Here is an 18,864-nt window from a genome sequence, read left to right as displayed (position 1 = left end):
TTTTCTCCCGCAGTGCACAATGTACTATTTCTAATGTTCAAATTAAACTAGTGCTTTAAAACTTAATAGTTTATTTGCTTCGTTCACATTCAAATTTATTCATAACCTTTTATTTTAATTTAACTTTCCACGCGTTAAATTCACACGATCATCTTAATACGTGGTAGAATAAACATTTTTAATTGTCTAAATACAATTTCTTTTTAATACACAATTTCACTACGATATATCAAATTTCTATTGCATCACATTTTAGTAATTAATTAACAAACTGGCACTGATAAAATAAAAAAGATAGGTTATAGTGAAATACGTTGCTCTCTGTTTAAGTAGAATTCGCGCGTCAATTTGTGTGCAAAACTGGGTATAATTTACACCCAGATACTATTTTTTATTGCATAAAACTGGCGGAACGACCACTTAGCCTTAACTGGTTTGCGGGGCTCATAGTTGTAAGATTGATTGATTGCCGCCACTCACCTGGAGAAATAAGGTCGAAGACAAGTTTATTTCATGTCCAACGGCTATCCTACCCTTGAAAATAGCGCGCATAACTTTTTTTTTATTTTTTTATTGCCGTATAGGCAGACGAGCACACGGCCCACCTGATGGTGAGTGGTTACCGTCGCTCATGGACGTCAGCAATGCCAGGGGCAGAGCCAAGCCGCTGCCTACCGTTGAATACTCTCCACAAGCCTCGTTTGAAGAAGGACATGTCATAGCGTTCGGGAAACACCGTGGAGGGGAGCTCATTCCATAGCCGGATGGTACGTGGCAAAAAAGATCTCTGGAAACGCACTGTGGATGAACGTAGTGGCTCCAGGTAGTATGGATGAACTCTACTCCGGTGGCGGGCGGTGCGATGGTAAAAACGAGATGTCGGTATCATCTCGAACAATTCCTCAGAGCAATGCAGCGCTTATATTTCTTCATCATGGAAGTCATTCGTGAACACGATTGTATGTATTTCCTTAGAAAAATTGATACTTTTCCTCGAGATTTGAACATCTACACACTGCCATCGGTCGATGTGAGTACTACATCTGGCGTTTAGTTTAGAGAGACTTGCTTTTTTAAATTGTTAGTTGTTACTGTCGCATATTAATATCCGCAATGCACAAGCCGTTATACCTACAGAATATCTTGAATAAAGACATGTACCTAGGTACTAATTACGTACGGGAATCGAACACGGCGGAGTTCTAATCAGGCCGACTAATTACTATATTACGTAAATATATATGTAGTACAATATGGTTGTCCCATAGACGATTCGTGACTTTTATTTTTACGAGTAAATACAAATTCAAGAAATAAGGATCTTAATAATAAAAAAATAATGGTAGGCTCTTTTCTGAGTATGCGCGGGTAAGTACCACCACCCTGCTTATTTCTGCCGTGAAGCAGTAATGCGTTTCTGTTTGAAGGGTAGGACAGTCGTTGTAACTATACTCGAGACCTTAGAACTTATATCTCAAGGTGGGTAGCGCATTTATGTCGTATCTATGGGTTCCAGTAACAATTTAACACCAGGTGGGTTGTGGGCTCATCCACCCATTTTATTGCTTAGATAGCAATAAAACAAAAAATATATATTTGTGATCAACTTTAAAGATAAACGTGTAAAAATTTTAAGGATGTACGTCGTAAATATACTTTTGAAACTAGTGTCAGAAGAGGACGACTGAGCTCGTATTTTTTCGTCTGATTTATTTAGAAAATTTATGAGCAGTCTTCCGGCGGAAGAAAGATGCCGGACGTTTCGTACCATATGCGCACGTGTTAAAGGATTACAGGATATAAATCCCTGGTCTTATAAAAAAAAAAGGGTTCGTTGGACCGATTTGATTGTTGTTTGTTCGACTCTGCGTCTCTCACCGACAGCCTTAGAAGATTAACTAGACGAGGAATTATTTACCCATTACTATTTATATGACAAATATAATTAAAAAAAGAAACATGTATAAAAACGAGACATGAAAAAACTAAAAATAATCAATAATCTTTATTTCTGATATATGAGTCGTCTATTATCAAAGGTGGCAATCTGTGCATTTGGACGAAAATTTTTTATTGATATGTCAATACAGATTTATTTGAATATAATCGTCTCCTTCAAAGAATACGGTTCAAAACCTGCATTAAATAAAGGTTAATAGTTAACCTCTTATTTATCTAAGATGTCGTTCCGAAGAGTTTTGTGACTGCCAATGGAATACAAAGTCAATAATTCGTTTTTCTGATTTACCAATCATTGTCCAAAAGTCAGATTGCCGCCTTTGATAATAGTCGACTCATATTACGTAAAACACAAATCTTTGAAATACAAATTATGAATGCATTAATCGTAATGGGTTCAAGGCAAATGTAATTTTAAACGAATAACATAAATGAAGTAGGTAACATTTTTGTCACAGAATCCGTCTTTTGACATATATTAACGTAATTTAAAATAGATTATGATTCAAATTTGACCTATTTAAAATAATATTACCTAATTAGGAGTTATCTTATAGAACTTAAAATTATTTTGACACTTCAGTGCAATTTATTTTCAATATCTTGAAAATATATTCGGTAAGATTTTTTTTTGTTATACGTAAATATTCTATTTAGCTTTGAATACACTAAAATCAAATATTGGGGGAAGTATTTAAAATACAACATGGCGTTATTCTTCGGCTTTGTTCAAATTTTTTTTTTTAAATCATGGAAATGATTACGAGAGCGTAATTAAAGTTTTAGTAGGTACTTACATTTTACTCCAAAAGTCGTTTTAGCTGCTTTTCTAAAAATAAAACTATTTCTTATACCTTTAAACGAGCAATTTTTGTTTATAATTATTATATATAATCTGAATCTCGGAAACGGCTCCAACGATTTTCATAAAATTTAGTATACAGGGGATTTCCGGGGCGATAAATCGATCTAGCTACGATTTATTTTTAGAACTAACCGCTTTAAAGACACAAGAAGATGGCGTTATCAAAAAAAAAAAAACCCAGCAAAGCTCGGTCATCATCTAGTTATTATGATTTGGGAAATTACAAAAATATTGGAAAATATGGAATAGTGACTCGTTCTTTGAAACAGTTGATAATAATTCCCTTTTTCTGTTATCAGTGTTTTATGTTATGTAACTTATATTTTTTATTATATTCAATTAAACTTTTAAAGACACGTTCTGTAACAAGTAAACGAACTAAATGATTGCTGCTGATAAAAATCTATGATTAAACATTTTATTTTGTTAACGCATTTTTATATATTATTTTTTTCAGATATGATAATTCTGATCAGATTTTTGTTAAACAGTTTAGCGTGTTCTTGTTGCGAGAGTGATGGTATTTAAGAGACTCAATAAAACGATTGACTGATTCGGAGGTAAATCTGGGGCGAACCCAGGGTATGTAGGGTTGTTCTGAAAAAAGAAGCCTGTCTGGACCATTTACGATTCGTATTACGATATAAAAAAAACACAACAAGCCTGGTGTTCGTTTTTGTCAAAAGAATCACTAGCATTACAGCCTATCTTGGTCACATTTAGTGCACAGGTTTAGAGATAGTGACATTTCTTATCACTTCTCATCATCAGAAAAGGAGCTGGATGGGATATACTACAGCATAGCGAGTCAACGAAGCATCTATCGCGTTTGAGTAGCAACCACGTAACAGAAGAAGACCTGTGTGCTTAGTGCGAGTTTTTTAACGTTCTCGATAGCGTAAAAGTTAACTCGTATGCAGTTGGAACGGCGCCCCTAGCGGCTGACGTAGGCAAACGTTCCAACTCCATACAAATTTATGTTAACTTTACTAAAAACTCGCATTAAGCACACTGGTCGCCCTGTACACACTTGGCGACGCACCGTGGATAAAGAGATGAGGACTGATCTAGAGAGAGAAGTGGAGACAACTTGTGAGGGTATTATGTACCAGCGGCGTATCCTAGGAATACAATAACAATACCCCAGCTCTTCGACAAATACAAAGGCCAACATAGGGTCAACCGATTTCAATTTTTTTTACATTACGTGTTATGGAAAACATAATAATAAATTATTCGATGTACCTACCCTGCGATCAGTGTGCTTAGTGCGAGTTTTTTAACGTTCTCGATAGCGTAAAAGTTAGACCAATTTTGTATGCAGTTGGAACAGCGCCCCTAGCGGCAAACGTACGCAAACGAAACCATTCCATACAAATATGAGCTAACTTTTACGCTATCGAGAACGTTAAAAAACTCGCACTAAGCACACTGATCGCAGGGTAGGTACATCTTTAATTATGAACCTATGGAATCGAGGTTTTTTAAAGTATAAATGTGTAAAATCCGAAAACGGATTAATGTATGAACTTAACAGAAGTGTAGCTCTAATCCATTGTATCAAAACTGAGCATAATTTTTCGAGATTGTAGTGAGAAGTCCCCGCATCACCGTATTAGACGCCACGCATAAAAAAAATTTGCAGTAGCAATGTATGAGTTGTCTTATATGTGTTATATTTCGATTTTTTTCGATTAACGATTCTTAGTTTTATCATGCCTTCATATTTTAACCGACTGTCTTTATTATTGGCAGTATTTCAAACACACCTCGCAAAGTATGATAAGATTCTCGTTTATGTGATAACGATTTTAAAACCCACTCCAAAAATTTTAAATGCAAATTGGGACTTTATTTTTTATATATACTTATATTTAAATATAACAGAATCTAGATTAAAATAAACACACTGAATATAATATTTTATACAAAAAATAATATGTGCGAGTGTGGTTTAAGATAATATGTTGCAATATTAAAAAAGAAACCTTTGGGAGCCTTTTGTGCCAAAAATCCTATATAAATTCAAACAATTATAAACTTCTGACATTTTTTTGTCATTTCTACCCAAAGACATATTTAATATGCCAACATTAATTACAGTAAAATTAAAATATAATCTGTAAAAAAAATTATCGTAATTAAAATAATACCGTAGCATAGAGTGGCACATTCTTGTCAATAAACTGTACTTATCGATTAACGTTATCGACATATTTCAATTAGATTTAATTTATATCGATGTTATTTCAAAGGCACTGTTTTAGTTAAAACTGTTGTTTTTTTTTTTTGGTATCTTCTTACCAACTATTGCCAGTGTTATTCAACAATGTCAATAATTCAGTTTGCAATTAAATAGATTTCTTTGTTTAACTCTAAATTTCATTTGAGACATGTCATTTTAATTTTACGACTAGAATATTTACATGCGTTAAGTTAAGGTTCGGTAGGTTAAAATAACGAGTACATTGATGCTCCAATCCCCAGTTTCGCATGCTTTACATTGCGTACTAGTGAACGGTGAATTATATTTAAAAAAAAAAACTATTTTAAACAACAACTTTATTTTATATCCAGTTATATTTTTTTTAAATTAAGGTATAAAAAAAAAAAAAAAAATACAAATAATTGTTTTTATTATTATTTTTCTATGATCCTAGCGTCACTATCCCTTATAGTGTAACTACATTGAAAGAATAAAAACAAGATGAAAAGTCCAAGACCTAATATTTCAAATCAAGCATCAATCAACATTACCGAAGCTTTCATTACCGAAATTGGCTCTGGAACTTTAAAAAAAAGGGTATTTTTAATAAGATACAAGATCTCCAGATTTCTAAGTCATTTGTAGACAAATTTTTATATATATTTTTTGTTTAAAATGTCGTACTTCGGGATTGGTCCCGTTTTTAAGTTCATATGGCGTGATTCAATCTTCAAATCTGTTTTCAATATATGCATATATGTATATTCAAATTACAAAAACAAAAAAACTATAATTTTAATATATTTATTTACAGTACTCGATAGAGAAAATAGTTGATCAGACTCATGTCTTTTGCGCAATAATAATTTAAAAATTTTTTAAAAACTTGCTACTGAATCTTCATTATTATATTTTCCTAATTGAAATATGTCTGGTATAATTATTGTTGGCGCATTGTCAAGATGTACTATGATAAATAATAAGAATTACAATTTCCGATATATTTTTTTTTTATTAAAAACGGAATTGGGTCAAGCGACATTTCGCTTAACACGCCATATTTTTCATTGTAATTAAAGGTGCGTTTTATTTGGTATTAGCATCAACAGTTCGATGTTTTTAATTGAACTTCAATTAAATTTACCCCATTGAAATAGCTGACGAAGCTTTTTTTTGTTACGATATTTTTTCTAAAATTTTAAACTTTAAATGGCTCTCTCTTGGAAAGTTGCAAAAATGTCGCTTCAACCAAATACCTTTTCACTTCTCGATATATTAGGCACATTTTTATTGCTGGTAATGGAAACACAATCTTGCGGGTCAATTGGTTTTGGTTTGAGATAGGCAGGGAGGTTGTACCTACCCGTTTGGACCACCCGCCCTCCCATCAATAGCGGTGCGTGCGTGGCCTTACCGTCAGAGACGTAAAAAGCGAAACGTCAATTTAAAATACATTTTTTTTGGGAATAATAAAAATAAAAATAATTCGCGGGTAGTTTGATTTTTTTTCACCCCCCTTATATCTATCGTCCATCAATAACAGATATAAAGTTTTAATTTTGTTTTCTCTTTAAATATTTTCTGTACAAAAACACAGACAAATATCGTAACGATCATATAAGTGACAAACGGACGGACTAAAAACTACATATTATTATTATACGTATCAATGAACATTCCAACTTTATTATAGATAAAACTTTAACATTATATATATAGTTGTTATAATAGTATATAATAATAGACGAATGTTTAGTCCTGTCTATTTTTGTTAACTACTTTAGAAAAAGTAACATACTGTATAACGCTGGTTCAATTTAATGGTGACACGAGAAAAAAAACTCAGAAATACGACATCTTTAAACTTTAATAAAAAGCTATTTACACTAGCCGATTTTATTATAAGATTTATTTGTGGGTATTTGTGTTTTACGCGCTCATTTTGTTTCCCTGTGTGCTTACTAAGCTTAGTAAGAGCTTTTTTAATTTCTGGATTGCGTAAAAAGAACAGCTTTTCTTCGTTTGGCCGCTAGGGGCGCTGTTCCAACTCCATACAAATTTGAGTTACTTTTAACGCGATCGAGAAGTTAAAAATGTCGCACTAGGCACACTAATGTCTGGATACGCTTCGGTCGACATTTCGTAACACATCACACAACACAACACAACACAACACACAACGACACAGCCCACTGAGTTTCTCGCCGGATCTTCTCAGAGGGCCGCGTTTCCGATTCGGTGGTAGATTCTGCGAAGCACTGCTCTTGCTAGGGTCAGTGTTAGCATCACTTCGGTTTGAGCCCCGTGAGCTCACCTACTAGTTAAGGTTACGCTGAAATAGCCTCTCAAGGCTATCAGTTTAGGTAGGAAGAAAAAAAGAGAGATTTAATTATTATTATTATGCCTGCGATTCATGAAAACCGTAGAAAAAACTGTACAATAAGTTTTCTTATGAAAATAAATTATAAACACATAAATCCCAACGTATACTGTATGTTTATAGTATATAAAATCGTGCGTTGTAAATTTCTTTTAACGACATCATTAAATTCAGCCAACGATACTGTACGATACATTTTGATGACGTAAATATTTTAAACATTACTTTTATTTTACTTATTTATTAAATCCAAATATGAGCAAATTACATACATACATACATTCGTGAATCAGATACTCTTAATATTCTTTGGCGAACACGCGTAAGTAATCGCAACATCATAACACTCCCACCTGCTCACACTTAGTATACGAGAACGAGATAACATTATCTAATCAACAACATGTTTTTTTTTGTATTAGGCCGAAATCACGGGTCAATTTACACTACACGATTTATCGGATACGATTTCGAAATCGTATCTTATATATAAGTCAATTTTATTCGACAATGCGCCAAACCGATTTACTATTATTTATTTAGATCTATTAATAAGTTCGCACAACACAATACGGTCATCTGCACTGGAGCAGAAGATCCCCTGCGGAGGAAAAAAAAGAATATGAAATCAGTCACAAACAAAAATATATAGTGTCCTTTAGACCACACGACTGAAGTAAAACTTCTTTACTTCCATCCATATGTATACATGCATGATAATAATATATAAATTTTCAGCAAATATTTAAATTTATTATGGGTTTTCAATAATAAATTAATATTTTTGAATGAGAAACGAATTTGAATAAATTTGAGAGGAAGAGAGAAAGCAAAATTGCGCGCGCTGTACTAATAATAATAATAATGACATTTATTTACTCCACTATATAAATAACTTTTCAATTTATATGACATAGAATTCAAATTCTATCTAAGCAATATTACAATATATTAATTAAACTGACAGTGGAGATAAAAGGGCCGCGGCTCACTGTTACAACGTGATACAAACAATAGGCCTGCATTGTGTCTTAGATATACAAAACGTAACTGGCTACGAGAGAAAGAGAGACAGAAAATATTTGCTCGCACCTATCTCTCTTGTCCCTGCAGTAATATACGAAACGTAGCTCTCTCTTTCTATCTTCATTAACTTATATCTCCTTCTCCCTCTAAGCTTCCGTTCGCCTCGCCCGATCACAATTTTCGTAACGCTCTCGCTACGCATTCATCAGTCAAGGAAGCGTAAAGAAGTTTTACTTCAAAACCAATCGTTTCGTTGGCTCATTGGTTACTGAATTAACTTTTACGTCACAGGTTCTGAGTTTTTATGAAAGATATCCGACATTCGTGAACCATTTGTTATTTTGTTTATTTATATACAGACTTCCATCTCGAGCTATACTCGTGCCATGCATTCTCAGCGTGGTTAGTGGGAGTTTTTTAACGTTCTCGATAGCGTTAAAGTTAACTCAGATTTGTATGCTTTTTTTTATTGCTTAGATCGGTGGACGATCTAACAGCCCACCTGGTGTTAAGTGTTAGAGCCCATAGACATCTACAACGTAAATGCGCCACCCACCTTGAGATATAAGTTCTAAGGTCTCAGTATGGTTACAACGGCTGCCCCGCCCTTCAAACTGAAACGCATTACTGCTTCACGGCAGAAATAGGCGGGGCGGTGGTACCTACCCGTGCGAACTCACTAGAGGTCCTACCACCAGAACGTTTGCCTTCATTTGCCGCTAGGGGCGCTGTTCCAACTGCACACAAATTGGCGTTAACTTTTACGCTATCGAGAACGTTAAAAGACTCGTACTAAGCCCACAGATCCCTGTGCCTGTGACGTAAGCACGAGACCCGCAACCAGGGGTCGCTAATGTGCCACCACGATACGCACGTTGTTAGGGAGAGTGCTGCGAAGAGGAGGATGGCGAGTGCGCTGCCAACGACTGCTGCAGGGCCGCCGGCGTCAGCCACTCCCTGCGCCAAACGAGACGGGCATTCAAAGTTAATCCGGAAAGTAAGCATCGTTCGAACGACAAGAAAAATGCACCTTAACTTTTCTATACTAATATTATAAAGAGGAAAGATTTGTTTGTTTGTTTGTTTCGAATAGGCTCCGAAACTACTGTACCAATTTGAAAAATTCTTTTTCCATTAGAAGCCGACATTGTCCCTGATGAACATAGGCTACTTTTTTTAATATTTTTTTTATTTTATTTTTTGGTTTCATGTGTGTTTTAATGTTTCCGAAGCGAAGCGAGGGCGGGTCGCTAGTAATTAATATATATATGAGTCGACTATTATCAAAGCCGGCAATGTGACTTTTGGACAATTATTGGTAAATCAGAAAAACGAATTATTGACTTTGTATTCCATTGGCAGTCACAAAACTCTTCTGAACGACATCTTAGATAAATAACAGGTTAACTATTAACCTTTATTTAATGCAGGTTTTGAACCGTATTCTTTGAAGGAGACGATTATATTCAAATCAATCTGTATTGACATATCAATAATTTTTTTTTGTCCAAATGCACAGATTGCCACCTTTGATAATAGACGACTCATATAACGGCCGTCTGGTGTAGTGGTAAGTGACATGGTCACTACACAAGAGGGTCGCGGGTTCGAATCCCGCCAACGGAAGTTATTTGTATGATAAACACAAATGTCTTCTCCAGGGTTATGGATGTATATTAAATATATATATGTGTATAATAAAAATCTTACATTTATTTCCGTTATCTGGTACCTGTAACACAAGTTCTTTACGAACTTACCACGGGACCAGTTAAAGTGGCGTGATTGTTAGTAAATATTTATTATTAGATATATAAAAATGAATTGCCGCTCGTTAGTCTCGCTAAAACTCGAGAACGGCTGAACCGATTTGGGTAATTCTGGTCTAGAATTATTAAAATTTGTGGAAGTCGAGAGAAGGTTTAAAAGGTGAAAAAATATAAAAAAGCTCGGAATTATATAAAAACAAACAATTTTGTTTTTACTTTGATGTGTCCCCTTGATGTGTCTTTTATTTATCGATTAGGGCACTACGAAGTCTGCCGGGTCAGCTAGTTATAATTATAATTATTTTTAATAAATGTATATTTTTTATTTGATTGGTTTTATTAATTTTAAGTATGTTTCGATGATATTTACACATATGAACTTGTTGTCTGAATAAAATAAATCATTCATTCATTCATTCATTCAATCTTTATTTTTATTTTTTATTAATTTTTTGCTTGACGTCAACACTGATATCGCAACGAGCCCACTCGGTATGACTACACCATACGTATCCAAAATTAATTCACAATTCGTCTTCACGCATTAAAAGTGTATAAAAAACTTACTAATTTTACAGGAAAGTGTTTTAAAGGTTTACCTAAAATGTGATATTTTTAATATTAATCATCTTTGCAACATTTATTTTTTACCAGTTACATTGTCTTTTGAAGTAAGATAAAATTATGTATTAATTTTGTTAATATTAGTCAAAACATAGGTAAACTAAAAAAAAACTAAAACTAAACAACGCTCTTTTGACAGTATTTATGAGAAAACTACTGATGATACCAAATGATTTCGCATATTATAACTCAGTTTGGAATATTTTGGGGAATTGTACACATTTAATGCGAAAAGACGAATCAACAGACTGAGTGATAGAAAAATATATATATATCGACGCTTAAAAGGCAAAAACGTGACTAAGCGACAATAACTGCTTTGTACATAAATGATAGGCAATAACCATGTTCGATGCGCAAAAAAATATATATTTGTAGGTCCATTAAAATCATTTCAATCCTACAGCTAGATTCGTTGAAATAGAATTTTTTTCAGGTATTTCTCGTGTATATTTTAAATTAGTTTCAACTTTAAATTAATCTACTGTAAAGTTCACGCATTGTCGCTTACTCACTTTTGCCTTTCAAGCGTCGAATTATATATCCACAAAACATAAAAAATCATGGTTACAAACTTCGGTAGACACCTCTGCAGGAATGGAACGCACGAGCTCACGTACGCTAGCCGATTCACCCACGGCGGAATGTCGCGTGAGCACAACGCCTGCAGACAAAAAAAACAAAAAAACAAAATATAATAATAAAATCTCTCATATTTAATTTTTTGTATCTTCGATTATACAAACACATCCAGAGCATACGTGCATGTACACATAACATTCTATGCAGTTCATACAATATAATATTCGTGGGGTAAAAGGCTTTAGGGGTTTAAGTGACATTTTTTATAACTTTACAGAACTGATATTTAAAGTTTAAAATTTGGACAAAATATCATAACGAAAAAAACTTCTGCAAAAATTTAAAATGGAGTAAGCTTAATTGAAGTTCAATTAAAAACATCGAACTGTTGATGTTAATCTATACTAATATTATAATCTATACTAATATTATAATATATACTAATATTATAATTATAAAGAGGAAAGATTTCTTTGTACGTTTGTCAATTGAATAGGCTCCGAAGCTACTGAACCGATTTAAAAAATTCTTTCACTGTCTGGAAGCTACACTATTCCCGAGTGACATAGGCTATAATCTTTTTTGAAAAGAAAATAGGGATATTTACTTAAACTACAATAATGTAACCCAAGATGTAAAAAATTACCTAAAATATTCTTTACATCGCGCGCCCTGCGAAACCTATTGATGATAGAATAAAATAATGTACTACGACTTTGTAGAATACATTATTATTTACAAAAAGTATCGCGACAGCATACGTCTAACTATGGTAGTTATGCCGCAATAAAATCCAACTAATGATATAAGCAGAAGGGTTATTTTGATAATATCCTGAAAAGCACCCCACGCTTTTTTACAATAAAATCATTTTTTCTTACACTATTTTTAATTTAAATTTATTAAAATGTATTTTCTACTTTTTAGTTAGATTTTCTATAACAGCGTTTTTTTTTGTTTTTTTTTTTAAATATTATTTATTTTTCATTTTTAGTTGAATTTCAATTTTTTCAATTTTTTTTATATATATTGAATTGTCATCGGTCCATAATAAGTATGCCAAATTTCGAGTTAATCCGACGTTTTGAAGGGGGTCAAAATCATGTCCAAAGATTCCGTTACATACTAACATACATACGTCTGAAGCTAATAAAAGCATAATAATATTAAAAACGGACCAAAACTCACCATGCAAAAGGCTGAAGTGAAATGATTGCAGTTATTGTTCATTAAATGGTATCTGTAACAATCGATGCATTAAGTTGTCGCAGCTTAAGCCTTCTGCTGAGCTTATTATCACACATTTCGCAGAAAATGCAAAAAGGATTTTGAAAAAAAAATACATTATTAACAAGTATGTACTTGTTAACTTGGACGGTGCGTCTCACAAACCACTCGACCGTAGAGAGGGAATGAACAAAGCGAGCTAGGTCATTTCTCTTACAGCATTCCCTATTACAAGAGAAATTTGATTTAACGATGAAAAATTAAGAAAACCGCAATACTACACACCGCAACAGAAGTTTCACTTCTTTCACGTGCATAATTTAAAAAAAATTATTTTTTATGTTTGTGAATTAAGCGGTAGGCAGCGGCTTGGTTCTGCCCCTGGCATTCCTGAAGTCCATGGGCGACGGTAACCACTCACCATCAGGTGGGCTGTAAGCTCGTCTGCCTACAAGGGCAATAAAAAAAAAAGAATAGTAATCAATTTATTTATTTATTAGAATCATCCGTAAAATATAGGTTACAAGAAAATTGCTTTACAGCTTTCTCGATCGTAAGCACTAAGAACTTTTTTTTACGACTTAGAATACATATAAGAAAATAATTTTATTATTATAAAAAAAAAAACATTATTACCTGTCACCTCTGAATTGCTTCCCTAGTTCTGCGACTAATCTTCTTACTTCCTCCTCGCTGAAATCTGTATATCCTATATGTACACTCTGCCTGTAACATAAACCTTTTTTTTTCCTACCTAGTCTAGCCTTAGACGGCTATACAAGCCGCGCCAATAAATAAAAGAATCGAAAATGGCGTCTATGTACCTGCACTGACAGAATCTGATGGTAAGGTCAACAAATAAAAATACAGATATAAAAAAAATTGTATATTGTGAAAAAATTTAAAAAAAGGGTGCGTGTACGCGCGTAAGAAGTTATACTTTATTTTTATTCAATTTATTTCTTTTTTTTTAAATATTAAATAATTAATAATAAATATTTAACGTTAATAATTTAATAATATTTAGTATGAATTATATTAAATAATAATTTTGTCATTTATATTACTAAAAAATGAATACTAATAACACTTTTTTTTACGAGTGTACATGCGCGAAAGTTCACCTGCGGCTATATTCAGACTCGCCAAGTTACGTCGGTCGTATTGTAATGAGCGATTTAGTGGGCAACTTCATTCTGTTAATTTTGTCACGGTGCGCGCGCATCGTAAAATTTCACTCTCATCAATTTTTCATAACGCGCCTAAAGAAGTATAACTTCAAAAAACATTGAGAATGTACTTTACTTTATGCCCTGGCAGAGGGGAGGGTGTCTCATCTGGGATGCAACTTGCATAAACACTTTTGCTGCCAGTCATCTAAGTCGCACAACTCGAAAGTGAAAAAACTCGAACTCAACAACAAAGTCAGAACTGATAATTTTTCTGCGTGCAGTACGCGCCGTGTGCGATAAAGACAGCAATAGTTTAGAATGAGAGCGCATGATCGCCGCCGTTTTAGATTCGTTTCTTTATTGGCGCGGCCTAAACCAGCATAGACGAACGAATAGGTGAGCCCACGGGGCTCTAACTTGAAAAGCAACATATAAGGTGTTCGGTCATCATCATATAATCAAACAACCACTACACATTCTTTGTTATTACGAGACCGGGTCGCACCAGTTACAATAGAAAAATGAACCCATAGACACAGCCCACTGAGTTTCTCGCCGGATCTTCTCAGTGGGTCGCGTTACCGATCCGCTGGTAGATTCTGCGAAGTACTGCTCTCGCTAGGGCAAGTGTTAGTAACACTCCAGTTTGAGCCTCGAGAGCTCACCTACATGCTAGGGTGAAGATGAAATAGCCTCTCAAGGCTATCAGCATAGGTAGGGAAAAAAAACTGACTTTAACAAAATTAAATGAGAATACCATCAATTTGATTTATCTATTTATCAATCCACAGCTAGCCTTTAACCTCAATTTGCTCAAAGACAATAATACATGCTTAATTAAGGATAACTCGAAAACTACTGGTCGTATCTTGTTAAATATAAAATGGAACCACATGAGATCCACATAGGTAAACAAAAATCAACGGAATCGGTTCATCTATAAAAAAGTTAAAACTAAGACAAAAAAATTAAATTTAGGAGGATTCTGAAAAGGACAGTCATTTGGTCATGTCAGTAATCGATGACGTACCTGAATCGAAACTGCTCCCCTAGTTCCCGTTCGTCTCGCGGCGATATCTCGAAGACCCCGGTGAACGCGTACGGATGACCCCCGTACGCCCATTCCGATCCGTGAACTTGAACACCGCTGTGGAACACACCCAGACCCGCGCCCGCAGTGTACCTAACCACGAATTCCAGTAGAGTATTATTAGTACTGGTACTGGTGGTATGACCTCTTGTGAGTCCGCGCGGTTAGGTACCACCACCCCGCCTATTTATGCCGTGAAGCAGTAATGCGTTTCGGTTTGAAGGCATCCGTTGTAACTATATTTGAGACCTTAGAACTTATATCTCAAGGTGGGTGGCGCATTTACGTTGTAAATGTCTATAGGCTCCAGTAACCGCTTAACACCAGATGGGCCGTGAGCTCGTCCACTCATCTAAGCAATAAAAAAAAAAGTTGATTTATGAATAATAAAAGCTTTATTGGCACTATGTTACCACAGTAACACCAAAGCTGTAACTTTTCATTTTTAATTGTGGGCTTAGAATGGTTATTGGAGCGGTGACGGAATCGTAAATGCCGCCTTGAGCCGCGAGTTTAAAGTCTGACTATTAAACGTCTACCTCATCCTTTAAACCCAAACGCACTGCTTTGCGGAAGAAATAGGCAAGAAGGTGCCTACCCGTGCGGGCTCATAAGACGCAGTAACCCACCAGTAGTTTCGTGTTCAAGGCGAACACTTTTGCACCGACCGCGTGGAAGATATTGCCAGCCGATAAGTACCATAGAGACAAAAACACCATGAGATATAAAATCAAGCAGTTCCAATATTTTCGTCTGACCTCGTTTGTACCACTGGCCAATGGAATACCAGAACGTGATATAGCAGAAGCGTTCTCTTGACACACTGGTGGTATGACCTCTTGGGAGTCCGCACGGGTAGGTACCACCACCCCGCCTATTTCCGCCGTGAAGCAGTAATGCGTTTCGGTTCGAAGGGTGGGGTAGCCGTTGTAACTATAATGAGACCTAAGAACTTATATCTCGAGGTGGGTGGCGCATTTACGTTGTAGATGTCTATGGGCTCCAGTAACCACTTAACATCAGGTGGGCTGTGAGCTCGTCCATCCAGCTAAGCAATAAAAAAAAAAAAAAAAAAAAAAGTCAACTCGTGAGATTGCGGATCAAACATGTGACTTGATTGCGAGTTGAAAGTCCGAGTAATAAACACGTGGATGTTTATAGTTATTCCAAGAATTCTGGCACGTGCGCAAAGCTGCTAGCTCGTCAGTACTACGTTGTAGTGCCTAAGGCATTCAGGTAGACTTATTTCATGTATTATAAAAAGGTTATAAAAATTGATACCTAACGTGAATTGAAATTTCTCGTAAAAGTAGTCTTAACCCTTTGCACCAGAGTCTTCTTTCGCTCAGAGGAAGCGTTATAGTAATAAATGCTTCATATTTCTGGTATAGCAAACCTATTAACACTGACAGTCAGCTCTGAAGAGCAGGGCTTTAGTTTGTATTTTTCTTGAAACGTGATATAACGATATTGTTATTGTCCTAGTTATTGTCCTCCTGTTGAGCTTACAACAGTTATCTACCTGTTGATTAATTACTGGAGTCGACAGACAAAAAAAATAGATTAGATAGAAAATCTCAATGCGACAATCTTAACCCAGTTTGAGACATGATGTCGTAGAACAAGTTATATAAAATATCAACCTTTTTTGGTTAAAAAACCGAAGCGCATAGCTGATTCACGGAATAATTAGTCGGTATACCATCCATCAGTAAATATCCTTTTTTTATTTCGCCGGGCGGAAACCAAAAGGCCGAAATAAATGGTCCGAGCAAATTCGCACACCAAGTTGCATGATGCTCTCCATGAAGGAAGAACGAAAACAGATGGAGGAGCAGCATCAGAGAGATTCTCTCTAGGGGGGAATTATCACAACTGAGGGTCGTTTTCCTTATTACTACGAGGAAGATGACGCGAAAAGAATCCAAGTCGATGAAGATTCTGGTCGAGATCCTTCATAATTTTACTATATTTTTTACTTATTAGTTAATATTTCATTGTGTAACTTAATAAAAGGACTGTGATAATCTAAGGACGTTGCATACTATACAAGATAATGTAAAAGGCAAACAAGCATATGACACATTGACAAAAGAACCCCGGTAGAGATTTATTAATATCATGAAAGCTACTCATAAAAGTATTATTAAGTTTACATGTCCGTCGTAAAACTGCCCAGTCGGGATATCGAGGGCTTTTAGATGGTACTTCTCTGAATAAATATCTCTCTAGTGTAGTAAATATGATTTTTTTGAAATAGGGCCACTCCCACAGATGAATCGTTTGGTTGGCGTGGCTGGAATGATATCATGGTCCTATCAATTTAATGTGCACGTCTTATCAGTTCAACACTGCGTGCTTGTACACAAACTTGAATAGCATAAGGTTGTATGATCCTCTTTGTCACAGGGTTATAGTTACGACATTGGGTTGTCTATGTTATGTAAATTTAAAATTTTATGTGCCGGCTCAAGATAATAGGTGTGCTTAGAATCGATTCACATCTTTCAAAAGTGTCCTTTTTAATGAGCTTTTCTTCAGTGACTTTTCTTCAGTTCTCGAGTTAGCGTCCTTATTGCGTCTCTACCAACCAGCCATAGTTATCGCTTATCAGACGGGCGCGGCTATTCCAATAAAATACCTAATGGCTTTTGTATATGGTGTCAATAATTCTTAACCTAATAAATATCATTTTGCTATCAGGTAAATTTGGTTGTAGGATCTTAAAGACTTTAAAAGTCCACTTCATCCACACAACCAAACTCTTATTTATATCCTAAATCAATCTCGGGACAAGTTATTATCTATTTAATATAATATGTATTTTTTGTTCTGTAAGTACCACAAGCATTCACGAATAACTTGTTCAATAAGTGCACCGTGAAACAAAAAGCAAAAGTACAAAATTTACAAATTTGTACAGTGATTTTGCGACAGAAAAACATAGCACATGCCCTATCACCAAAAAGACTTATTTTAATCTTGTATGTTTCGTCCAAAGCGATAAACTGGAAGAAGGTCAGAACAAAAACCTAACTAATCTTTTGAACTGTTCTTGTTTGAACTATAGTTAACGAATCTTAAATCAAAGCTAATTAATAACATTGCCTTAACCTAATTAACTTTGGTATCGAAATTCTGTTGTAACACGCAAAGCTCACGGAGTTACTAGCCCGATCTTCTCGATGGGTTGCGATTCGGATCCGATGGTACATTCTGCGAAGCACTGCTCTTTAAGTAGTTACTGTTAGCAAATTCTCTCAGGGTGAGTCCGTGAGTTTACTTTTTTTTTATTTATTGCTTAGATGTGTGGACGAGCTCACAGCCCACCTGGTATTAAGTGGTTACTGGAGCCCATAGACATCTACAACGTAAATGCGCCACCCACATTGAGATATAAGATCTAAGGTCTCAGTATAGTTACAACGGCTGCCTCACCCTTCAAACCGAAGCGCATTACTGCTTCACGGTAGGAATAGGCGGGGCGGTGGTACCTACCCGTGCGGACTCACAAGAGGTCCTACCACCTTACCCATATGGGCATAACCTTTAAGGCTACCAGCGAATAGGTAGGGAAGAATAACACGCAAGGGCCTTTGATTAAAGGGCCTTTGGGCACTACAAGGTTTATTTTGAGATGTGAGTCTTGTCTGCTCAAAAGGTACCGTTGACTTCTCGACCACTACGTCACTGGGTCATTAGACCTTAACACGAGGCCATCTCGGTCAAGCGCAGCTTTAGTTGAAATCTAAGCCTGTTTTTTCTGCGATAGTGAATTTAAACTAGAATTTGGAGGTCGTTATATAGATATGCATATATGTATATATAAAGTCAAATGCATTATAATTCCTCTCTTACAATAAAAGCACATGTGGTTTTTTTTAAGCTTCGTTTTCCTTCTTTCATGATAATGATGATATAATGAATGATTCACATTCCGCATTTACAAAATCGAAATCATGTT

General features: G+C 35.2%; 1 protein-coding gene across 5 annotated transcripts in view; it reads right to left on the bottom strand.

The window, feature by feature from the left end:
- Positions 1 to 4,654: 4,654 nt before the first annotated feature.
- Positions 4,655 to 18,864, bottom strand: part of LOC101737185 (deubiquitinase DESI2) — a 36,332-nt gene continuing 22,122 nt past the window's right edge. For all 5 annotated transcript variants that reach the window (XM_021353407.3, XM_004923062.5, XM_038019695.2 and 2 more), the window contains 6 exons: positions 14,841 to 14,993; positions 13,275 to 13,364; positions 12,600 to 12,651; positions 11,405 to 11,493; positions 9,311 to 9,393; positions 4,655 to 8,011 (listed from right to left, as the gene is read on the bottom strand). In XM_021353407.3, the coding sequence (XP_021209082.1) occupies positions 9,315 to 9,393; positions 11,405 to 11,493; positions 12,600 to 12,651; positions 13,275 to 13,364; positions 14,841 to 14,993 (463 nt within the window). In that variant the 3' untranslated portion in view covers positions 4,655 to 8,011; positions 9,311 to 9,314. The remainder of the gene's footprint in view (positions 8,012 to 9,310; positions 9,394 to 11,404; positions 11,494 to 12,599; positions 12,652 to 13,274; positions 13,365 to 14,840; positions 14,994 to 18,864) is intronic.

Source organism: Bombyx mori, chromosome 24, assembly GCF_030269925.1.
Source record: "Bombyx mori chromosome 24, ASM3026992v2".
Lineage (NCBI taxonomy): Eukaryota > Metazoa > Arthropoda > Insecta > Lepidoptera > Bombycidae > Bombyx > Bombyx mori.
This window is presented reverse-complemented; position numbering and strand designations above follow the sequence as displayed.